This window comes from Anomaloglossus baeobatrachus, chromosome 4 (assembly GCF_048569485.1).
Source record: "Anomaloglossus baeobatrachus isolate aAnoBae1 chromosome 4, aAnoBae1.hap1, whole genome shotgun sequence".
Taxonomy (NCBI): domain Eukaryota; kingdom Metazoa; phylum Chordata; class Amphibia; order Anura; family Aromobatidae; genus Anomaloglossus; species Anomaloglossus baeobatrachus.
This window is the reverse complement of record NC_134356.1, coordinates 573,138,782-573,157,638: the sequence shown is the minus strand read 5'-3', so window position 1 is coordinate 573,157,638 and position 18,857 is coordinate 573,138,782. Positions and strand designations below refer to the sequence as shown.

The following is an 18,857-nucleotide window of genomic DNA, read 5'->3' as shown; positions in this document are numbered from 1 at the left end:
CACCACCACAAAGAGGGTACCTGGCCAGCACCAACTGTGGAGGCCGCCTCTGAATCCTGCCAGAAGAGGCTGACGGCGCGGATCCACCAGGCCAGGTATACCCTGAAACCACCAGCCCATGAAAGCCGCCTCTACATCCTGCCAGAAGTGGCTGAAGTCGCGGCCAACGGGAGAGGAAGATTGGAGGAAAGGTCTGGGGAAGTAGATGGCCCAGATCTGGTTACCAACAGGACCGGTGACCTGCCTCCTGAGAGGGTTTTGGGTGGGTTAACGGACTTGTGGGTGGAGGGTGGTGATGTCTGATACCTGGTGCTTTTAAATGTTTTACATGTTTTAATGTTTTATGCATTTTAAAATGTTGTCTTGCAGCCCGAGGACGTGCTGGTGATAACTAAGGGGGAATGTGGCGCCCCTGACCTGGTCAGGCACCACTGAGTACCGCACCCATGCTGGGGACAGTACAATACAGGTAATCCAGAAGGCTGACAGGGGTGTGGAACACAGGCGCATAGTGATCAGGTCTCACACATGTACCCATGAGAGGACCCCTGGGGATCCCAGGAGGGGGCAAAGCCTATACCTCCACTGGAATAGTGGCAGGGGGTTAAAAAGCCTCCATCTCCTCTCAAGGGGTGTGGTGGAGAGTCTGGTTGCTAGGTGGCGTAGGCAAGAACAGGAGAGGAGGAGCAGTGAGTCAGTTAGAAGGAGAACTCCAGAGGGCTCAGTGAGGAGCAGACCTGTGGGGCTGATGCTGTCTAACAGCGCCCGCGCAGTGACTACAGACGGGGGAGAACGGTCAACTAGGAGTGCTGCCTGAAAGCCAGCTTCAGCTAGAGAGTGCACGGAGTGGGAAGTAAGGAGACTTCTAGAGAGCACCAGGCCCAACCGGGCGGCAGATCCCGAAGCGAGGATAGATTCACCTTTCCCTGCTAAACCTGCCGGTGTGGGGCTCTTACAGCCCACACCACAACAACCAAAAGCCGCAGCCACGTAACCGCAAGTAGGGCCCATAGGTCACAGGAGGCAAGAGGCTGGAGTGGCCTGGCCCGGGGAACAAGCACACGGCAAAACAAGAAGGGGAGAGAGGCTTGGAGCATCTTCCCTGGGTGACCCCCATAGGGACTCAAAGTCGGGGTCACCCCAAACCACCAAGGGCTAAGGAAGGCGAGTTTGTAGTCACCCTCATACAGTCAGCCGGAAGGATACCTGGTTCCCACCTGGTTCATCCCAGCTACGCCCGGGTTACTCACCCTGCCACCTGAAGTGAGTAAAAACCCTGAAAGACACTCTGCCTGTGTGTGGTCATTCTGCGACTTGTGGTACTACAGCTTTACAAAGGGCCCTGGGGCTTGCCTCACTCTCAGGAGGCTACTACACCCGACTGCACCCACCATCAGCCCCAGGCGTCCTCTAACCTGCAGTGGCGGTCCCCTCTGACCGCAAATACTGAGAGTGGCGTCACGATCAAAAACTGAAGATTCCCTACCAGTGACGGAGATCCAGCAACGTGGAGTCCCTGAAGGTATGCACCGATACAACACCTGTGGGGCTTCACATACACAGTGCTCGGTTACACGTTTATGGTGAGGCCCATTATGTATGTTTGATGACCCTAAAGCTACTGACTGGTTACATTAAAAGTACTGTACATAATAGAGTACACAGTGCTCGGTTACACGTTTATGGTGAGGCCCATTATGTATGTTTGCCTGAGGCTGGGTTCACAAGTCCGTGAAAAACGGACCATGCATGGATTTGATGAACTTGCCCAACCCCTGGGTCTCCTGAGCTGAGCTGAAAACCTCATATATTCCTATGGCCTCCGACACACATCTGTGCCACTGTGACGCCCTGGGCAAGCCAGGGGTCACAGGTCATAACACCACCACACCCTACACCCCAGTTAGGAACACCTAGGCTACCAAAATCCTTGTTGCCTTCCTCCAGGGGCTGATGTTCACACCAGGGGGTGGGCCAGGCAGTTGGCTGCGCCCACCGAGGAGTTCACAGCCCTGGAGGCTGGAAGAACCAGGAGTTTAGCTAGGGAAGTGAAGGAGTAAACAGTAAGAGTAGGGACAGTGCAAAAGGACAGTTAAAAAAGCCTGAAGTTGGTCCGGGTGTGTGCCCCGGACAGTGACAGCAAGGTCAGCAGACGGCGGTGATAGTCTGCAGGGGGACTGCTCGGAGGTTGCTGGAAGGATCGCGGACGGGTGGTGACCCGGCGGTCTGGAGCAGTATACGAAGAACAGTCAGCACCAGGGCAGGGGCCTTTCGGATCCCGGCAAGGCTAGGAGTCGCCATAATTTGCCAAATCCGTCAGTGAAGGGGACGTCTGTCTCCTAACAACCAAGTCCCGATTGAAGGCAACAGTCCAACCGTAACAGAGAGACACCGCCACCGCCAGGGCACCAGTTTCTCAGGGCCAGCGCCTGCGGGCAAAGTAGGGCTCCTCCGGCCCATATCCAAGCCGGGGAGCGGGTTACCGGTGGGAACCCATCGCAACCATCATCATCTTAGGTGCAGGAAAAAGGGACCGTCACCGTCACCTACTGGGGAAAGCAAGTGCAGCCGTCCGTGGGAACCGTCTTTCCAGCCGTGTGTTTTACCGAGAACTGTGTCATCGTCTCAAGCTGAGTGAGTACCACAGTGCCGCAAGGCACAGAGCTGCCCCCGTGTCCCTGCACCCCACCAAGCCCTGCATCACCCACCTCATCATTGGGCCCCGGGACAACCAACCCCCTACCCACGGAGGGGAGGATTAACATCTGGCTGCTCCATACCACCACTCCCGGGATTCCCATACAGAGCAGCGGTGGTGTCAACAAATCACCACAACCGTGGGTGGCGTCACGGACAATAAACATTCCCAAATCCCAATCCCCTTTCACTCACGGGCGAGGAGCGCCGCTCGAGTCCCCGGGATCCGGCTCATCGCTCGAGCCACCGAGCAGCAGCAGCAGGCCGCAGTGCCAGCCGGACCCGAGCAGTGGGAGAGCGCGGCGTCCCCTCCTCCGCCCGCGACACCACCGGTACGTGTTTGCCATTTTTTGCACGTCCCGGCGGCACGGATACACGTACACCAATGCTACCCTATGGTAGCAGGCACACACACGTGAAACCGCACGGAACGTGTGTCCGTGTGCGTTTGTACGTGTGTGCGTTTTTCTACACGCTGACATGTCCACGTTTTCTTCAGCAGCAAGGGTGTCACATGGCCCGCACCCATACCACACGGATGTAGTGTGGATGCAGTCCCGTGTGACACGCGCCGGAGAAAACACATGTGTCAGTGAAAAAAACCAAAACATTTACTCACCTTCTCCAGCCCACCTGTCTGTGCCGCTGCTGCCGACCGCCGCTCATTATGCTCATTTAATATTTACTTCACTGCGGCCGGAAGCAGCAGCAGCAGGGAGACGGCAGGGCTGGGGACCGAAGATCAGCACCACCGACAGCAGCACGGACCATGTGAGTATGCAAATTACCGGTTCTACGTGTGCTATCGTGGATAGCACACGTAGAACACACGTGGACCGCACGAACCCGAGACACGTACTTACCACACGCAACACACAGGGTAAATACGTGTCTCGCGGCACGTGCGTGTTTTTAACGGAAGTGTGTTTCAGGCCTATAATGTAGTCAGCACAAGTCAGGCCACGTCACACTAAGCAACATCGCTAGCAACATCGCTGCTAACGAACAACTTTTGTGACGTAGCAGCGATGTTGCTAGTGATGTCGCTGTGTGTGACATTCAGCAACAACCTGGCCCCTGCTGTGAGGTCGCTGGTTGTTGCTGAATGTCCTGGGCCATTTTTTAGTTGTTGCTCTCCCGCTATGAAGAACACATCGCTGTGTGTGACAGCGACAGAGCAACAACTGAATGTGCAGTGAGCAGGAGCCGGCTTCTGCGGACGCTGGTAACCACGGTAAACATCGGGTAACCAAGAAGCCCTTACCTTGGTTACCCGATATTTTCCTTCATTACCAGCGTCCGCCGCTCTCATGCTGCCAGTGCCGGCTCCCTGATCTCTGCACACGTAGCCATAGTACACATCGGGTAATTAACCGGATGTGTACTGTGGCTAGGACTGCAAGGAACAGGGAGCCGGCACTGGCAGTGTGAGAGCGGCAGACGCTGGTAACAAAGGGAAATATCGGGTAACCAAGGTAAGGGCTTCTTGGTTACCCGATGTTTACCGTGGTTACCAGCGTCCGCAGAAGCCGGCTCCTGCTGCCTGTACACGTAGCAGAGTACACAATTAACCCGATGTGTACTGTGGTTAGGTGTGCAGGGAGCCAGCGCTAAGCGGTGTGCGCTGGTAGCCAAGGTAAATATCGGGTTGGTTACCCGATATTTACCTTAGTTGCCAAGCGCAGCATCGCTTCCACGCGGCGCTGCTGGCTGGGGGCTGGTCACTGGTTGCTGGTGAGATCTGCCTGTGTGACAGCTCACCAGCAACCCGTGTAGCGACGCTCCAGCGATCCCTGCCAGGTCAGGTTGCTGGTGGGATCGCTGGAGCGTCGCTTAGTGTGACATCTCACCAGCGACCTCCTAGCAACTTACCAGCGATCCCTATCAGGTTGTATCGTTGTTGGGATCGCTGGTAAGTTGTTTAGTGTGACTGGGCCTTAAGTCAGGTCGGGTTGTCTGATCTGACCATGATCCGTGATTTAGATATGATAAACCAGCCTCACTGATAGTAAACGCTGCAGACAATCGGCCATAAATGGCCCTTGGGGCCCTTTGTTTGGATTTTAAGATCCCAAATAAAAACAAACAAAAACCTATACTGTATTGTAGGATTTATCTAAACAAGTAGGATGCATTGATATACAAAAAAATGTAGGTGAATTTACACTGAAGATAATCATAAATGAGTGTTACTAAAAACGCTTGTTTCACAATTTTTTTCTCTCTGCACACAAGGCATTTTTTAGGCAGATTTGGTGCAGATTGTGGCACAAATCTTCATGCCTATCTTTTATGTGATCTATCCCAGCAAAGTCAATGAGAATTCTGAAGTGCTGTGTGTACGTTGCTTATTTTTTCCTAGCAGATTTGGTGCAGAAAATAATCTGCAGCATGTCAATGGTTGGTGCATGTTTTTTTTTTGCATTTTTAGCCCTTCCTCCCATTGACTTCCATAAAAAAAACGCATGGCACAAACATGCACCAAAATCGCATGCAATTTTTGTGCGTTTTTTTTTTGCCAGAAGGTGCAGATTTGATACACAAAATTTCTGCACGAAATCTGCAGCGTATGCACATAGCCTTGACAGGCAGGAATCCTCCGACGAATGGCACAATGCTTGTTCATCGGATGAATTTATTTTTTGAGCAGCGAAAAATATCATCGTTCTCAGTGGTGCATCGTCCTGTGTTAAAGGGAACCTGTCAGGTCCAATATGCACCCAGAACCAGAAGCAGTTCTAGGTGCATGTTGCTAATCCCTGCCTAACTGTCCCTGTAAGATAATAAATAAATTCACTGCACTCATAGATTGCGATGCAAAAAGTTTTCCAAATTTATTGAGGCGACTGTGAAGTCATTCCGACGTTTCGACCCCGCCTGGGTGTTAGTCAAGAATTGCTACAAGCTGTATACACAAGCATAGATAAAGGGCTCTTTAGAAAAAGTATTTTGGAAGATCTTTTTTTTTTGTATGCTAATGAGCGCGGGGACTAGTCCCAAGGGCGTTGCTTCCCTTGGCTAGTTGGCCCCATTAGCATGTTTGCACGCTCCTGTGGATGTGCTATTATGCTAATGAATGTGCAGTGTCACAGGATGATCTCACTCACCTCTCCGCTGCCATCATGTCTGATGCTAGATTTCGGCTCAGTGCGCATGACTTTTAGTCATGCGCATTACTTCAGTTTGAAGCCAGGACGCATTCACCCGGCTTTATAGTGCGCATGACAGAAACTGTGGGATCATGTGTACTGAGCCAAAATCCAGCATCGGGCAGCGATGGCAGCGGAGAGGTGAGTGAGATCATCCTGTGACGCTGCATATTCATTAGCATGTTAGCACACCCATAGGGGCATGCTAACATACTAATGGGGCCGACAAGCAAGGGAAGCAACACCCAGGGGACTAGTCCCTGTGCTCATTAGCATACGATATAAGATCTTTATAAATACTTTTTCTAAAGATCCCTTTATCTATGCTACTAGATACACGGATGGTTAGGCAGGAATTAGCAATATGCACCTAGAACTGCTCATGGTTCAGGGTGCATATTGCACCAGACAGGTTCCCTTCAACAGGACTCACAGTGCCAAGAACAATGGCGGCCTGTTTACCATGAACGATCTATTACAGATCATCCAGAGCGCATCGTTTACTTTGGTCTAAATAACCGCTGATTGCTAAAGTTTACCAATAGGGCCTAGGCGGTCATATTGTGCCACTAGTTGGTCTATGTAAATGGACCCTTAAAGGGAACCTGTCAGGTGCAATATGCACTTAGGTCCACAAGCAGTTCTGGGGGAATAGTGCTAATTTCTGCCTAACTGTTCCTGTATCTAGTAGCATAGATAATGAGATCTTTAGAAAAAGTATTTCTAATGATTCTTTATAACATGCTAATGAGGCCATGGACTAGTCAAAAGGGTGTTAGGTCCCTTGACTAGTCGGCCCACTTAGCATGTAAGTACGCCCCTGTGGTGTGCTAACATGCTAATGAAAGCGCAGCGTCAGAGGTGGTTGATCTCGCCACTCTCTGCTGCCACTGCGCCAGAAGCAGGATTTTTGCTCACTGCGCATGAGCAGAAGTGCCGGACTTTCAGTCACGTGTACTATGAAGCCGGGTGTAGGGTGTATGCGACCCGGCTTCAAACGGGTGTAGTCAGCATGACCAAAAGTCCGGGGATGTTCTGATCGTGCGTACTGAGACGAAAACCAGCGGGGCAGCAAAAGGGAGTCTGACCATGCCTCTAACGCTGCACATTCATCAGCATGTTAGCACGCCCACAGCAACGTACTAACATGCTAAGGGGACTTACTAGCCAAGGGAACTAATGCCCTTGTGGCTAGTCCATGGCCTCATTAGCATATTATAAAGAATCTTTAGAAATACTTTTTCTAAAGATCTCTCTATCTATGCCAGTATATACAGAGACAGTTAGGCAGGGATTAGCAATATGCACCCAGAACTGCTCGTGGTTCTGGGTGCATATGCACCCTACAGGTTCCCTTTAATTCTCAAATCAAAAACATTGCCACATTTTTGTGGCTTCGGCCATAATATTTATGCAAATATAGCAAAAATTTGATTATTAAAATATAACCTTTAGTAGGATATTAAAATACACCAAACGAAAGTTGATAACCCCAAACCTAACCAGTACCTGGTGTAGCAGCCACAGTTATGTGGACCCCAGTGATTACCAATATATGTCCCCCTATATGTACTGTCCGGGTATAGTGCAATTTGTGGTGTTTTCCTAATTTTTCTGCACCAGATTTGGCTATCTGATGCATGAGGGTATAGTTGTCTTTGGTATTTAATATCCTCACTGCACATTTTATTGCTTTATAGTGCATCTGCTCTCCCGTTATATTTGTGCTTGGAGAGGACTATTCAATAAGTGATATATTTCCCCTCTTCTTTGTACGGTAATCACTGGTGTCTATATAACTGTGGCTGCTACACCAGGTACTGGTTTTAATAGGTTTGGGGTTCTCAACTTTTTTTTGGTGTATTTTATTATGTTATATTTTTAATAATCACATTTTTGCTATATTTGGATATGAATTACATGTGATAGTCTTTATACTGAGTGGTGATCTATTTTTGCTTTTCCATAATATTTATGGTAGAAATGTTATCTAATTCCAGTCCTCATTGCTCTATAGTTAAACAATCTCCAATACAAAGTATTAGAAATCACTTACAAAGAGAAAAGAAGAATTGTCAGTAGAGAAAGTGATCCCCAGTGTTTGATTGGGCAGATAGAAATATCCAGGAGAGAGCAGAACTGAACACAGAAGAAAGGTGAAGGATCTGAAAAAGAGCGATGCAGGACAGTTAGGGGCATTTAGGAAAGTTTAAGAAGTTATAATGGTTTGAAGAACGTTATGATATTATCAATTAGAAGAAAAAAAATAAATCTGCTGTAATTGTGAATGAAATGTTCGGACTTACCAGGTAGGTATAAAATGTGTCCAAATATTTAGGGTCTCATTGGTCATTTGGAAGAGACTTAGGACACAAGCAGTGGCGGAGTTTGGCGGGGAGCGATATCCACATATAATACTGTCTTCATGAAATACCTGAGGTCAAAGCACAAAATAGGTTTTGGAATGGTCACATAAAAGGTACAAGTGCCAAATTTACCAGAACTCACCTTGGGCACCTGGTGAACATTGAGCAGTCTGGGCAACTTCCAGGTCAGCATGGCGGCGGTCCTTTCCTTGTCTTTAGTGTTTTTCCAGTTCTTCTAGTGACCTGGTAACATGGTGATGAGAAATATATTATAGACCTTTCTCCTTACTGTACTTCTGGCTGCTACTCCCTTTATCACACCCAACACTACTATGTACCTTATCTGTTATCAAAGTTTGAGTCTTGTGACTCTGGAATAGGATAAACTGACAGCTACGTCTGAAGTGAGTCTGAATGGCGGCAAAGTTTAGATGACCGGTATTTTCACCCTACAAGGATGTGTAGGTTTGTGTGAAGTGCAGCCCGGAGACATCCTGACATTGTGCACTCAGATATGAATCTGGTTTATTCTTCTGTACATTAGATGCTGTAGGACACCTCTGCTCAGGGCACTCTTACTACGCAAAGCTTTTACCGTAACTAGTATATAAATTCAGAAGAAATTCACAATCCGTTGCCAACAACCTAAAGTTTTTTAATCCCCCCTTTTAAGCAGGGCTTAATAAATAGTTTTCCTTAGAAAATGGACGCGTCTTACCTTGCATACCACCCTAATGCTTCTGTAATCTCCCTCAGCACTCAGTGCCAGGCGCCTGCTGACTTTATGAATGGAGAGTGCGCAGCGCTTCTGAAGGGTTTATTGCTACAGTTCTAGGTGTTCCTTCATCCCCGTCACATTAATGTGAGTCTAGGAGGCATTGTTTGTAATTCAAAGTCATGTCCTTAGAGGATGTAAATCAGGAGGAACATTTCATGGGTTAATAAGTAACTGACTGAGAGGGGATGGGCTAGTTAAAGTGTAATCTGGAAAGCAGATCCCAAACTAGACCCATATGTACCAGCTCATACCTGGTGTGTCTTTGCTTGCGTGCACAACCAATCCTGGTTTGCTGACAACCTCTGCCCCCCGAAAAACTAAGATTTACCATGCAGAATGGAGAAGTAGGCCTTTGCAATAACATGAGTATTAATGCAATGAATACAGCAAGCAGCACTAAGTGTGTAAATCCTTACAAAGACTATCTGCAGTTCCGCAATGACAGGTTGTACAGTGTCTAAGCACACACTCACCCTGGGCGCACAAGGAGGACATGGTCTTTTTCATCTGCTCCTGAGTCTGCAATTTACTATTACTCACTCCCTTTGTCAGGAGTTCTGTCAGTGTCTTTGCCTTTTCCCTCCTCTTCTGGCATTCTCACTCCTCCTCAAATGCTTTGGATTCTGTTTGTTGCCCCAAACACTTAGGACTTGTCTGACTGGTTTGTGGGTAGACAGCTACCAAACCTGCCTCAGTGGTGCCGATGGTGACATCAGGAATGTGTGACAAAGTGACACCCGTGCACAGCGCAGGAACTCATTACTTAAAGATTGGAGAATAAGGAGAAGATTTCTAACATGTCTACACATGCTTATCAGACGTAGATCAAGAGGGGAAAGTAATCAATAAAAAAGGAAGAAGAAGGGTTCTACCCTGATGCCAGTGTATTAGGAGACAGTGCTACACTAAATGAGCAACGTATTAAGACCCCTGAATGTTCCACCTACAAGGGCTTTTATCACATTACATTCTATACAATCTATATCTATAGGGATTAATATGGAGCTATAACAGCATCTACATCTCTGGGAAGGTTTTCACCAAGATTTTGGAAGTGTCTGAGGAAATATTTGCCCATTCATCCAGAAGAGCAATTGTGAGGTCAAACGGTGATGTTGGACAATAGGGCCTGGTTTGTAATCTCCATTTTAGTCCATTGCAAAGGTGTTGGATGGAATTGAGGTCTGGGCTCCATGTGGCCAGTTAAGTCTCCCTCCACACCAAACTCCCCCAACTTTATGGACCTTGCTTGGGTCAGACAAAGGACTCTCTAAAACTGTTCCCACAAAGTTGGAAGCTACAATTGTCCAAAATGTTTTGGTATGCTGAAGTATTATTATTCACTGTAACTAGAGATAAGCAAACCCGTGGAAGTTCGGGATAGACAGGTTCAGCCAGACTTTAGCTAAAGTTCGGTTTGGGACCCGAACTTGACCTGAACCCCGATGGAAGTCACTAATTAGGCAGTCTGGGTCTCTGCTCTCATGCAACCAACCATAAACAGATCACTTCCAGGGGCATGATTTTTCCTTCTTCCTTTTTTGGTGCACACTACATCCAATCACGCTGTTGTCCCCCGCCCCCCAGTTTAAGTCGTTCAAGCACTGCAAGTGGCTCGCACTGGGCTGAGCATCGAGCGTACCCGACCACAGTGATGCTCACGTGAGTGGTGTGCATAAATAAAGCATCCAAACCCGAACTCTGTTTTTTTATGTATAGTCTGTTTGGTACGAACACCGATCCTCAGGTTCACTCATTTCTAACTGTAACTAAAAACTTAGGCTAAACTCTGAAAAACAATCCCATAGCATTATCCCTTCACCACCAAACTTTACAGTTGGCACAATGCAGTGAGGCAGGTAAGATTCTCCTGGCATTCACCAAACCTAGATTTTACCGTCAGACGCCAAATAGAAGTCTGATTCATCACGCTATAGAAATAATTTCCACGGATCCATAGTCTAATGGTGTCTTTATACCACTCCTTCCAACACCTTGTATTGTGCTTGGTGATGTAATGCTTGCGTGCCACAGATCAGCTATGGAAACTTAGGCTATGTGCGCACGCTGCGTTATTTTGTTGTGGTTGTTCACGTTTGTCGGGTGCAGTTTTGGTACCAAAACTGCATGCATTTCCTTCCCCAACAAAGTCTATGAGATTTAATTTTTGCTGTTGCACGTTGCAGTTTTTTTTGGCTGCATCTTTGTGGTGACCACAACGATGCAGCATGACAATTCTTTTTGTGTTTTGCCCCTGCATTTCTGAGAACTGGCAGATCAACCCCCCGCTGGCTCGAGGTTGGTGGGGGATTGATCCCTGGTATCTGGCCAGATGCCGGTCCCCATATAAAGTCTAAGGGGACCAGTATCCGGCACAAAAGGGTAGGATCAAGTGCTTCATACTTACCGGGTCACCAGGACAGCTGTCACACTGCTCCCGCAACCTTTCATTCTTATTCCCAGGCCGCTCATTAGGCTCATACATATTCACTGCTTCCCCTACCCACTTGCAACTGTAATTGGTTGCAGTCAGACAAGCCCCCACGCTGAGTGAAAGCGTGCCTGAGGCTTCCAATCCCACATGCCGGTGGGCAAGTCTATATTGTACAGTAAAATAAATAAAGAAAAAAATTGGCATAGGAACCCCCATATTATGATACCAGCTAAGATAAAGCCTGACAGCTCTGGGCTAGTATTCTTAGGCTGGGAATACCCATGGTTATTGGGCGCCTCCCAGCCTAAAAATATCAACCAGCAGCTGCCCGGAATTGCCACATCCATTAGATGCAACAGACCCAGAACTTTACCCAGCTCTTCATGATTGCCCTGGTGCAGTGGCTATCGGGCTAATGAGGGAGTTAATGGCAGCCAACAGCAGCCACTTAGTCCTGGATTAGTAATGGCAGGCTATGAGACACCTCCATCACTAATCTATAAGTGAAAGTAAATAAACACAAACACCGAAAAAATCCTTTATTTGAAATAAAAGACAAAAAAGCACCCTCTTTCACCTCTTTACTAACCACAAAAACACCCCTGCAGGTCTGACGTAATTCACACTAGGTTCCATGACGCTTTCACCACTACTACATCTGAAGTTCACAGCTAGTGCCATAGAACATGACTGCCCAATGTGAGCTCCATGCAGCGACTGAAGTGAGCCACGCAGCGACTGAGGTTATCCGCAGCCACAGCTGGAGTCCTCCACCTGTGACCGCAAATCACCTGAGTGACGTCACCGCTGATCATGCGGCTCACTTCAGTCATTTTGTGGAGCTCACAGCAGGCAGTCATGTTCTACGGCGCTCTCTGTGAGCTTCAGATGTAGTGTTTATGCCCAGGTGCATTTTTGGCGGACCAAAAATGCACATCTTTTTGGTCAAAACAATGATGCAGTGTGCGCATGTAGCCTTATGTGCACAGTTTTTGTGCTGATATTAATGCCAGCGAAAGAATATTTAAGAGGGAAGAAAGTTCTTGAAGTAACTTGTTACACCAGTTGTGTTGTATTACAGGACCACGCCAGTATTAATGATCTGCTTAGAACTTATTATTTCACAATGTTAGTAGACAGCCTGCATGACAAGGGGCTGGATTTTTTACACCTGTGCAAATGGGACTGAACGAAAAACCAGAATTCAATGACGAAGACGTGTGTCCCAATACGTTTCTCCATAGAGTGTATGACCTGATGTCACTCTATTAGCAGTAGATGAGAGTGATACACTAGCGCCACAGCCCCTTCATTCCTAGGATGGGTGGGGTCTTTTTCCTTTGTCTGACATTTAGACTTTCTATTTCCTATCAAGACCCAGTTCTTTCATACCTTATTACACTGACTATAGAACCGTAGGACTGTTTTTTAGCATTTTTATTTATATCCTTTTCGGTCATTGTTGGCCACAGCTGGAAACATTCAGTGTTAATGGTTTTTTTACCTCTGATATGTCCTGTTATACAAGCTCAATGGATGCCGCCCACATGTCTACAACAATAGCATGGAGAAGTGATCTACAACCTACTAGATGCAATAATAAAATCGTGAGGATCCTCCTGTCCCCCAGGTCTATCTTCAGTGGCCACTCAGAAGATCAAACCACCATAGAGAAGATCTGATCTGTATTTACTGAGAAAATGTGCTTCGTGCATACGAGGAGTGTGAGCCAACATGCTTGCAGGAACAATACATTTTTATTAACACTTCAAAAGACTAGGAAAATGTCCTGCACATGTTGAGGCAAGAATCTGTAGTAGATACTTAGTGGACGAGTTACCTGGCAACACAATTCAACCAAATATTTTACTATCTTCTTGTTAAAAATAAACACAATTGCTGGCGTGGGATGCCGGTTCCCACCTATGTGGTCACATTTACATGCGGTGCATTCACAGGGAGAAATGGGCCCCTGTGCAAGAACAATATATGGGCCCTTTGCATCCCAAGAGCTCATCGAAATGCACAATCCCACCTGCTATGGAGGCAGAAATGGGCCCCCTCACCTCTTGGTCCCCTGTGTGGCCGCATAGGCTGCACAAGGATATGTCCACCCCTGGTGGATTGTTAGCATTTACCTCCGAGGCATTACAGATTTCTTACAGTTCTTTTTACAGAATTACCGTAACTCATGTGATTTAAAAGGGTTAAATCTTGTGGATTTTTTTTAGGCTCAAACATGCACTAAGAACTAAAGGGTGCAACGGTTTCAACAAAAGACTGTACTGTACGGAGCGCTGCGCCAGTGTGTGCCCATCACATGACCGCCGCAGAACAGATCTCTTATTATCCCCTGGAAGTGAACATTGAAGGCCGGCTTTGAATTATTGCAAAAGGAGATAATGAAAACTGGCAGAAAGCATAAAAGGAAACATTTATAAACTTTTTTTTTCTTATACAAAAAAAAGCTTTGATAGTGAAATTGACTTTGTTTTGAAGAATGAAAAAAAATACAGGACATCCAATCTAAGGCTCAGTTCACATGTCCTGTAATCATCCGTTAGATCGGTTCCTGCAGAGATCCGTTGGCAAATAAAGTTCTGCAAACACAACTTTTTTGTCCGTTGTTAAGTAACGGATGTCTGCCAGATTCATTTTTTACCATTGGAGTCTATGTAGGATGGCTTGCTATTGCATCTGTAACATCTGTTTTTTTCTTACAGGATCCGTTTCAAATGGAAGATAAATAGCAATCAGTTAACGGATCCGTCCTCCATAGACTCCCATGTTTCAAGGGGGTGTTACACGCAGCGATATCGCTGGTGAAAGCACCCGCCCCCGTCGTTTGTGCGTCACGGGCAAATCGCTGCCCGTGGCGCACAATATCGTTAGGAGCCGTCACATGGACTTACCTGCCTAGCGATGTCGCTGTGTCCGGCGAACCGCCTCCTTTCTAAGGGGGCGGTTGGTGCGGCGTCACTAAGCGGACGCCCAAGAGAATCGGAGGGGCGGAGGTGAGCGGGACGTAACATCCCGCCTACCTCCTTCCTTCCGCATTGCCGGCGGCCGCAGGTAAGCTGCAGTTCGTCATTCCCGAGGTGTCACACGTAGCGATGTGTGCTGCCTCGGGAACGACGTACATCCTGCGTCCTCTACAATCAACGATTTTTTGAAAAGGAACGATGTGTCAACGATGGACGATAAGGTGAGTATTTTCCATCGTTAACGGTCGTTCCTTGCTGTCACACGATTACAGGACATGTAATCTCAGCCTAATATAGGACTATTATGCAAACTGCAATTTTTTTTAACTTAGAAATGTGCAGAAGGGAATTGAGCGAAATTGCGCACATCTAGTCGGAATGTGGATGGAAGTTTATGAATATTGCATAATTGCGATCACTTGACCGCCTGCACAAGCCGCCGGCTCTAGAGAATCCTGACAGCACACAGTTTGCTCACATCAGGATTTAAAAGTCTTCCATCACATAGAGTCATTGCAGTCTTCCCTCACAAACCCGGATAACCCCTTTACGTATGGTCCTGTAATAGAAGTATCAGCTCACAAAGATATAAACAAATTATTATTTTCTGCAAATCTTACTGCATGATCCTGAGAATGGTCTAAGACATGTACCTCCTCCGCTATGCTCATTTTCTGCAGAATTATTGCAGACAGCCAAGTAAAGCATCTATTTCCGGCAGTCCTGTAGGAAATGAATGGAGCACAGGTGCATACAGGGCCGCCACTAGGAATCTTAGGGCCCCATACTGGCTCCACCCCAGCTCTGCCTCTGCTACTCAAACCTTCCACACTTTCCACACACATACCCACACACACACAGTCATGGCGAAAAGTGTTAGCACCCAGTTGTTCCAGAAGAAAATGAAGTATTTCCCTCAGAAAATTAATAATACATCATACACCGTCCCTCTCCATAACATACCGTACCTTCTACATCGACCCTCTCCATAATATTGCTCTCACACTGCCCCATGTATAATATCGAACTACACACACTGCCCCTCTATATAATATACCCACACCCAATGCCCCTGTGTATAATATCACCACACACTTCCCCTCTGTATAATATCTCTCCCACACACACTGCTCCTCTGTATAATATCCCCACACACACTGCCCCTCTGTATAATATCCCCACACACACTGCCCCTCTGTATATTATCCCTCAAGTACACTGCACCGCTGTATAATATCCCCCCACACACACATTGCCCCTCTGTATAATATTATCCCAGTATATATGTTTTACTACTGGCATATATTTCCCCTGCCTGGTATATATGTGCCCCATCCTGATATACAGTCAGGTCCAGAAATATTTGGACAGTGACACAATTTTCGCGAGTTGGGCTCTGCATGCCACCACATTGGATTTGAAATGAAACCTCTACAACAGAATTCAAGTGCAGATTGTAACGTTTAATTTGAAGGTTTGAACAAAAATATCTGATAGAAATTGTAGGAATTGTACACATTTCTTTACAAACACTCCACATTTTAGGAGGTCAAAAGTAATTGGACAAATAAACCAAACCCAAACAAAATATTTTTATTTTCAATATTTTGTTGCGAATCCTTTGGAGGCAATCACTGCCTTAAGTCTGGAACCCATGGACAACCCCAAACGCTGGGTTTCCTCCTTCTTAATGCTTTGCCAGGCCTTTACAGCCGCAGCCTTCAGGTCTTGCTTGTTTGTGGGTCTTTCCGTCTTAAGTCTGCAAGTGAAATGCATGCTCAATTGGGTTAAGATCTGGTGATTGACTTGGCCATTGCAGAATGTTCCACTTTTTTGCACTCATGAACTCCTGGGTAGCTTTGGCTGTATGCTTGGGGTCATTGTCCATCTGTACTATGAAGCGCCGTCCGATCAACTTTGCGGCATTTGGCTGAATCTGGGCTGAAAGTATATCCCGGTACACTTCAGAATTCATCCGGCTACTCTTGTCTGCTGTTATGTCATCAATAAACACAAGTGACCCAGTGCCATTGAAAGCCATGCATGCCCATGCCATCACGTTGCCTCCACCATGTTTTACAGAGGATGTGGTGTGCCTTGGATCATGTGCCGTTCCCTTTCTTCTCCAAACTTTCTTCTTCCCATCATTCTGGTACAGGTTGATCTTTGTCTCATCTGTCCATAGAATACTTTTCCAGAACTGAGCTGGCTTCATGAGGTGTTTTTCAGCAAATTTAACTCTGGCCTGTCTATTTTTGGAATTGATGAATGGTTTGCATCTAGATGTGAACCCTTTGTATTTACTTTCATGGAGTCTTCTCTTTACTGTTGACTTAAAGACAGATACACCTACTTCACTGAGAGTGTTCTGGACTTCAGTTGATGTTGTGAACGGGTTCTTCTTCACCAAAGAAAGTATGCGGCGATCATCCACCACTGTTGTCATCTGTGGACGCCCAGGCCTTTTAGAGTTCCCAAGCTCACTAGTCAATTCCTTTTTTCTCAGAATGTACCCGACTGTTGATTTTGCTACTCCAAGCATGTCTGCTATCTCTCTGATGGATTTTTTCTTTTTTTTCAGCCTCAGGATGTTCTGCTTCACCTCAATTGAGAGTTCCTTAGACCGCATGTTGTCTGGTCACAGCAACAGCTTCCAAATGCAAAACCACACACCTGTAATCAACCCCAGACCTTTTAACTACTTCATTGATTACAGGTTAACGAGGGAGACGCCTTCAGAGTTAATTGCAACCCTTAGAGTCCCTTGTCCAATTACTTTTGGTCCCTTGAAAAAGAGGAGGCTATGCATTACACAGCTATGATTCCTAAACCCTTTCTCCGATTTGGATGTGAAAACTCTCATATTGCAGCTGGGAGTGTGCACTTTCAGCCCATATAATATATATAATTGTATTTCTAAACATGTTTTTGTAAACAGCTAAAATAACAAAACTTGTGTCACTGTCCAAATATTTCTGGACCTAACTGTATATGTCCCCATCCAGGTATATATATATATATTCCATCTTGGGCCCCTCCTGATATGTATATCCCCCTCCTGTGCACATTCTGGTATATTTGTCCCCATCCTGTTTTTTGTCCCCTTCCTGGTATATGTCCTCCTTCTTGTATATGTCTCCTTCCTGGTCCTAAAACAAAAAACAACATTTTACTCACCCTCCCCTGCTCCCACGTCGGCATCCTCTCTTAGCCGTGATTCATTTCAGCTACATATGCGCCATCCGATGCATATCCAGCTGAAGCAAGGTAGGGACTGGGGATGGCAGGACCCTCCACCATCCTGGCAATCTCCAGCTCACGGAGCGCCTACCTTTCCCAGCCAGATGCCATGTCCTTGCCACTTCCACATTGCCTGCAGCAGTGTGATGAGGTTGCAGAGGAATGACTTCATCACGCTGGACGACGCACCAGTGCCCTGCTCTGCTCCACTCACCTTGCTTCCGGCCTAGAGGGCCTTCGCTTGGAATTTATCCATTTGTGCAGTGGCTGAAGCGACACTTCTGCCCCTATGCTGCGGCTGCGACTGGGGCCCAGAGAAGAGGGGGGCCCAGCCCGGGTCTTAATAAATCCAAATAATTACTCTGGGCCCGGCTGGGCCCCCCTCTTCAACAGGCCCCATACACCAGTCATAGCTTTAATGCCCTGACGGCGGCCCTGGGTGCATATGCATAACTTCCGCTCCAATCAAGTGGGACTCTGTAGAGCCTGTTTTTTGGTATTAATGGGGGTTCCAGCAGAATAACCCACACAGACTAGAAAGTTATGTCCTATCTTAAAGATATAGGAAAACTTGACAACTTCATTAAGAAAAATCACTGATACTCAACTCTAACCTCTAACCTCTTAGTCTCTGAAATCAATCATTCACTGAATAAGGGATTTAGAACCATAAAATGTAACCTTTATGAGTAATAAACGTTACGTTTTATGGGTATAAATCCCATATTCAGTGAATTGTTACACATTGCATGCAGCACCATGCTTTACTGTATTCCTTATAGTCCCGTGTGATGCCTCAATGCACCTTTATGGCACAACATTCTTTCCCCAAAATAATGCCTCTAAAAGGGAATACAGTCTACAATAAATAATTGTGTGTAATAAATTTGACGGAATGAGAAAATGTGAGCTCGTGTTTGAGAATCTGTACATTACGTCTGGACAGTAGATCTAGTTTAAAATTGATTAAAAGAACATTAGAAAAATTGTTTGGGGGATCTGCAGAGTTCAAACTCTAAAAGAGACCATGAATGTAAAAGAAATGTTGGTAAAATCTGCTGATTTCAGCTGAACCTGATGACCATCTACTATTACTACTACTACTCTTCAATGATGGCAGATGTCAGGGGGAAAAGGATCAAACATGTTGGATTTCAACATGTCTGATACTTTGTGAAAATAACATGTTCACAAATAATTCTAGTCTTT

The 18,857-nt window shown here is 46.5% G+C and overlaps 1 protein-coding gene across 6 annotated transcripts in view; it reads right to left on the bottom strand.

Moving 5' to 3' along the window:
• The window catches only part of PAQR5 (progestin and adipoQ receptor family member 5), a 38,072-nt gene extending 28,470 nt beyond the window's left edge, over positions 1-9,602 (bottom strand). For 3 of the 6 annotated variants that reach the window (XM_075342880.1, XM_075342883.1, XM_075342885.1), the window contains exons 1-3: positions 9,464-9,602; positions 8,355-8,455; positions 8,153-8,280 (exon numbers count right to left, since the gene is read on the bottom strand). In XM_075342880.1, the coding sequence (XP_075198995.1) occupies positions 8,153-8,280; positions 8,355-8,405 (179 nt within the window). In that variant the 5' untranslated portion in view covers positions 8,406-8,455; positions 9,464-9,602. Of the gene's footprint in view, positions 1-8,152; positions 8,281-8,354; positions 8,456-8,550; positions 8,813-8,930; positions 9,261-9,463 lie in introns of those variants that run through there. The other 3 variants (XM_075342881.1, XM_075342882.1, XM_075342884.1) reach the window with 3 other exon arrangements.
• Positions 9,603-18,857: the final 9,255 nt, after the last annotated feature.